The sequence below is a fragment of the Moschus berezovskii genome, chromosome 9, assembly GCF_049115385.1.
Source record: "Moschus berezovskii isolate FMDL1 chromosome 9, NW_MosBer_1.0, whole genome shotgun sequence".
NCBI classification, from domain to species: domain Eukaryota; kingdom Metazoa; phylum Chordata; class Mammalia; order Artiodactyla; family Moschidae; genus Moschus; species Moschus berezovskii.
The window spans coordinates 74,949,148-74,955,147 of NC_142468.1; the positions used below are offsets into that span (position 1 = coordinate 74,949,148).

At 40.1% G+C, this 6,000-nt stretch overlaps 1 protein-coding gene across 5 annotated transcripts in view; it reads left to right on the forward strand.

Moving 5' to 3' along the window:
* SCG5 (secretogranin V) overlaps window positions 1–5,779 on the forward strand; it is a 58,740-nt gene extending 52,961 nt beyond the window's left edge. For all 5 annotated transcript variants that reach the window (XM_088839826.1, XM_088839827.1, XM_088839828.1 and 2 more), the window contains one exon: window positions 5,407–5,779. In XM_088839826.1, coding sequence (XP_088695952.1) covers window positions 5,407–5,502 — 96 coding nt within the window. In that variant the 3' untranslated portion in view covers window positions 5,503–5,779. The remainder of the gene's footprint in view (window positions 1–5,406) is intronic.
* Window positions 5,780–6,000: the final 221 nt, after the last annotated feature.

The following is a 6,000-nucleotide window of genomic DNA, read 5'->3' on the forward strand; positions in this document are numbered from 1 at the left end:
ACCAAGTTCTTTTTTAATCTTTTTCTTTTGTATTGGAGTATAGCCATTACTGTACAATGTTGTGATAGTGTTGGGTAGACGGCAGAGGGACTCAGCCATACATATACATGTATCCATTCTTCCCCAAACTCCCTCCCATCTAGGCTGCCACATAACACTGAGCAGAGTTCCCTGTGCTACACAGTAGGTCCTTTTTGGTTATTCATCTGGCATGGTAAGTTTTGTGGCAAATCTACCACCATCATTGCACTCACAAAAAGTCAATTGCATCCCACCCATGGGTTTAGATAGGGATGTGGGGAGTACAGGAGTGTATTTCCTTCCTCAAAGGATCTATAGGCCATTGGGGGAAACTGACCACATACCCATCCTCATCAATTACATAAAAACTCAAACCAAGAACCAGGAAGTGTTGAACTGCTCCAGACAGTAATTTTGAAGAAATGTAGGGGCAAAAGATGATATGAACAAATCTCATTCCTTCTGCATACCCTTTTTCCTTGGTCCAGCCAGATTGATGTAAAAATCCACTAGATCCATTTTATTTGTTTACTGACTGGAATTTGCAGGGCTAGTTATTCACCATCCCAGGGCTGCCCAAGGTGCTGTTCATTTAGCCACTACAGTGATTCCTCTTGTAAAGCTGATGTCACTTGACTTTGGGCTTCCAGTGTATTTGATGGTGTTGAGACAACCAGTGGCCACTGGTTGGTGCCTGTTTAGACAAAAGTGCCTGGCCACCTGCCATTTAAAAGCAAAATTTTGGCAGCACTGAACAGCATGAGGGATCTTAGTTCCCCCACCAGACATTGAACCTGTGCCCCTTCCACGACCCACTTCTGCCTACAACATTCGCAGTATGGAGTCTCAGTCACTGGACCACCAGGGAAGTCCCACCTGCTTTTTTTTTTAAATCAGATTTTAAAAGTTAGAGTCTGCTTGTTCCATAGTAAAATGCTGCCAGATAGTAACCATCTTAAAATATACCAACCAAACCATACATGCAAGGCCACTGACTATTTATTTAGAATAGGAAGTACCTGGATCCTGGCAAAATTGGGGAGTTTGGACAGTGGTCATGGTGGCCTTTCTGAATAGTTTTGCCAAATCTAGTCAGAATGCTTGAAGAGGTGTAGGTTTTCTGGACTCAGCATTAATTCCTCAGGCCCCCAAAATGGAAAGTTCCAAGCCCCTGTGATGCCTGACAAAATACAGAAGACCCATGACCAGTTTTCTATTCAAGAAGCAAAGTTTTGCTTTGGAAACAGATGTTCAGAGAGTTAATGAGGTTATTCAGAGATTTTTCTTGGATGATTACAGTTTCCAGTGGTAGATGGTGGCAGGGAAAGTCTGAAGGGTATAATGTGGTCTTGAGAGAAAATCAAGAAATTCTATTCCAGGAGCTCAGAATACACATAATTTACCAGTAAGATGGCTTGAATGTCTCCCCATGGTACAATAAGGACATTTCCAAATAAGAACGGTGACCATACTGAAATGGGTGTCTTAGCATGAAGCTTTAATTGTCTCTACTTCCTGGCTCACTATTCCTCCTGGCCTGCCTTGGTTAATGACTGCAGGTCATGATTTAGGTCATTTTTGTATGAGACCAGTGGTGACCAAAACTCAGTTTGGCTAGGACACATGTTATAAAGGATTTTACTTTGGCTTCATCTTACTCCGCATAGGAAAGGCTGAGAATTTATGAAAATAGGGTCGCTTTGACCCAGAGGTATCAAGTGTTTCCTATTTCTCAGACATCTACAAAGATCCATGCTCATGTCATAAACCAGGGGCCTCTCAGGTCTGGAGGAGAAACAGAACTTACCTCCCCTGTCATCAGACCTCAGACAGTGTTCCCATCTTGATTGATGACTTTGACCGCTCCCTCCAGTATGCAAATCAATATGAAGAAATTATGGGCTTGCTATTGTGAAAAGTCAGGGCTTTCTCCAGTGAAGCTCAGCATCTGCTTTGGGTTTCCAGAGGTCATCAGAGGCAGGGGTCCAATCCCAATGGTTCTATCAGTTGTGAAATAGCAACTGTGTAACCTAGCCAGTCTCTCACCCAAGGGAGAAGGTAAATATCTAAGAGATTTTTCTTGGATGATTCTTCAGAAGGTATTTGAAACCAAGTATCATCACTATTGGGCTTCCCTGGTGGCTCAGCGGTAAAGAATATTCCTGCTGATGCAGGAGATGAGGATTTGATCCCTGGGTCAGGAAGATCCCCTGAAGGAGGAAATGGCAACCCACTCCAGTATTCTTGCCTGGGAAATCCCATGAACAGAGGACCCTAGCAGGCTACAGTCCATGGGGTCACCGAAAAGTCAGACACAACTGAGAAACTGAGCATGCACACACATCATCATTATTATTAACCTTGTATGTAGGATTCAGTACTCAGACATTTCTCAAAGAAGTTCAAGTGATTGCTCCTTTTACTTCCTCATTAATTCAGTTCCTTCATTCCCTGCTTCATTTGTTGTGGCCTAGGTCTGGCCAGAAGGCCTTGCTCTCATGACAGTCCCTTACCAGGATGGCTTCTCCCCCGAATTACAACAGAGCCTTGCATGGTTTTATGTAGCTTTCTAAATTTGCTCAAATCCAGTTGAATTCCTAGTTGCTTCAAGAAGAAAAGGTCAATAAATGACCTTTTAAATGGCAGCAAATTTTTAATTCTTAGGAGGTATCTTGTTAATATTTGAGATCTGCTATTTTTCTTATTTAAAGAGTTTGTCAACCCTTTATTTCTGTATTTGATAAACATGACTATCACGAAGGGATACATGTATATGTATGATTGAGTCCCTTTGCTCACCACCTGGAACTATCACAACATTGTTAATCAGCTATATGTCAATATCAAAATTTTTTAAATGCTCAAAAATCATATTAAAGAACATAGAAAAAATATTTTCAAATGAATATTTCATATCCTTTTAAATATGTTAGAAATTTCAGAATATATTTTTACTAAGAAAAAATAAAAATACTTATAGTACTGAATGTACTTTTTCAGTCCATACGTGCTCCACCTAGCCAGAGATTCTGAAATGATTCTCTGGGTTAAGCCAGGCCGTTCTAGTTAACAATTCCTAATATACAAAAGTAGTTATTTAAAATATTTTAAAGATGCTTCCCAGCAAAGTACTGTTATTTGGTGACATACCACTTTTCAGATCAATAAGAACATTGCATACTTTGTAATTCTCAGCTTGTTTGTGATGCATTTTTGCAGGATAAGATGGGCCTTTCATCATTCATACTTTTACCTATCAGAATGTGGAAGTACATTTTTAAATACTAAACTCAGATTCCACGCCTTCTGTTTAGGAGAATGTCTGCTCAAAAGTCATAGCAGACAATGTCCCATGGTCAGGAGAGACCCCCCGGTGAATTGCCTCCATTCATCCGTGGGGTCTAGAGGTGCCATGGGATTGCAGATATATTGTAACTATAGTTTCTTTCTCATATTTGCGTTTAGTTATTTGAAGACAACTTCAATAAACAAATACCTTTCAAAACTTGAATGTTTGTCTGCTTGCTAAATACTATTATAAAACTCTAATTCCTAGTTGAAATCCAAACCTCAAAAAATAGATATAAAATAAAGAAGGAATGGAAAAACATTGACTCATTCAGAATACCAACAGATGAAGAGAATTTCAGACAGTGGAGTCTTGAGTCAAAAATAAAGGAGCTATGTAAATAAGTTCATTTGGACTCTTTTTTTTGATTCCACATATAAGTGATATCGTGTGTCTTCTGTCTTTATGTGTCTGACTTGCTTCACTCCGTATGACAGTCTCTAGGTTCACCCATGTTGCTGCAGATGGCATTATTTTTGTTGTTTTTTATAGCTAAATAATATTGCATTGTATATATGTACGATATCTTCTTTATCCATTCTTCTGTTGATGGATGTCTATGTTGCTTCCATGTCCTGCTATGACAAATAGTGCTGCAATGAGCTTTGGAGTGCATATATCTTTTCAAATTATGGTTTTCTCTGGTTATATGCCCAACAGTAGATTGCTGGATCATGTGATAGTTCTATTTTTAGTTTTTTTAAGGAACCTCCATACTGTTCTCCATAGTGGATGTACCAATTTACATTCCTATCCACAGTAGGAGGGTTCCCTTTTTTCCACACCCTCTCCAGCATTTAGTGTTTGTAGATTTTTGATGACCATTCTGACCGATGAGGTAATACCTCTGTAGTTTGGAGTCACAGATGTAGAAAACAAACTTACGGTTACCAGGGAATAAGGGGGAGACAGAATAAATTGGGACTGACAGATCTACATTATGCTTCCCTGGTGGCTCAGCTGGTAAAGAATCCGCCTGCAATGTGGGAGACCTGGGTTCAATACCTGGGTTGGGAAGATCCCCTGGAGAAGGGAATGGTTACCCACTCCAGTATTCTGGCCTGGAGAATTCCATGGATTGTATAGTCCATGGGGTCACAAAGAATCGGACATGACTGAGCAATTTTCACTATACACATTACCATATATAAAATAAGTAACTAGTAAGAACCTGCTATATAGCACAGGAAACTCCACTCAGTACTCTGTAATGGCCTATATGGGAAAAGAATCTTAAAAAAAAAAAAAAGTGGATATATGTATTTGCTGTACACCTGAATCTAAACTGTTAATCAGCTATACTACAATAAAATTTTTTTTTAAATATCACAATTTTATACATCCTAAAAAATAATAATAAATAAATAAGCTTTCTGTATAATTTCCTTTCCTTCGGCTTTTGAATTTGACTGAGAGAAGGTGACAGTGATAGCTAGAGCCCTTGATGAGTCCTCTTTAAGTGGAATGCTGCTTTGGTAGAGTCAGTCACAGCAGCAGGTAATCTGTGACCACTCTTCCCCTTTGGCTCCATTCTGTCCTCTTCTTTAGAACATTCTTCTTGTAAAATGATTTAATTCAGTCTGTATTCTCTCTTTTCTAAGGCCATGGGATAATAATTCTGTTTCATGTGAGGCTTTGTATCCTTCTCCAGGGGATCTTCCCAACCCAGGGATGGAACCCAGGTCTCGCGCATTGCGGGCGGATTCGTTACCAGCTGAGCTATCAGGGAAGCCCATCTAAGTTAATAGTGAGGGTTTATTAGCTGGTTCACTTCAAATCTTTATTCCAATAAAGGGAGTGGGGCCAAACGCATCCGATAATGAGTTGTGTGAAGGACATGATTACACACATCTGTCGGTCGGGGTTTCTCTGGCTGCTGAGGTATTGATTAGCGCACTGAGATCATCATTCGGTAGGCGGAGGCTCCACTGTTAGCTCGTTAACCCAGTAGGTGAGAAAGAGTCCCCGTTCACCTCTTGGGTGAGATGTCCGTATCTGCTACTCACGCACGACTCTAAACCATATATATTTTTCAGAGTGTCAATCCCTATCTACAAGGACAGAGACTGGACAATGTTGTTGCAAAGAAGTCAGTCCCCCATTTTTCAGAAGAAGATAAGGACCCAGAGTAAAGTGAAGACGCGGTGTGGAAATGCACGTGACCTGCTGGACCTCCCTGGTACTGCTTCTGCCCGCGTGTTGTCAGAGCCCCTGTGAAGGGCAGCATATTTCTAATTTAGATAAGTACGGATGAAAAGCAAACATATTTTGCTCTTGTCTTGTCCTTCATGCCAATAGCTCTGCTTTCTGCTAAATTAGGATAAGAGCCTTTTTTCCCCTTTAAATGTGGATCTGCAATGTGCATTAAAATTGAAGTGTATGTGTCAACAACAATAAAAAAGCAAATGAATGAAATGTCCTCTGATTTCTTGCAATTTAAAATGGTGTTTTGGATGGCATTGTTTTGGCCAAGACTATAAAAAGCTGGCATTTGATTTTTATTATGCACTTCAGTCAGCCCTTATGCATTGTTACACACTAGTAAAGGAGACAGTATCCAGGAGGAGGAGCCGACACATTTCACTTGGGTACATCTTAATAAATGTGCAAGCACAGGTATGTGAACTTTT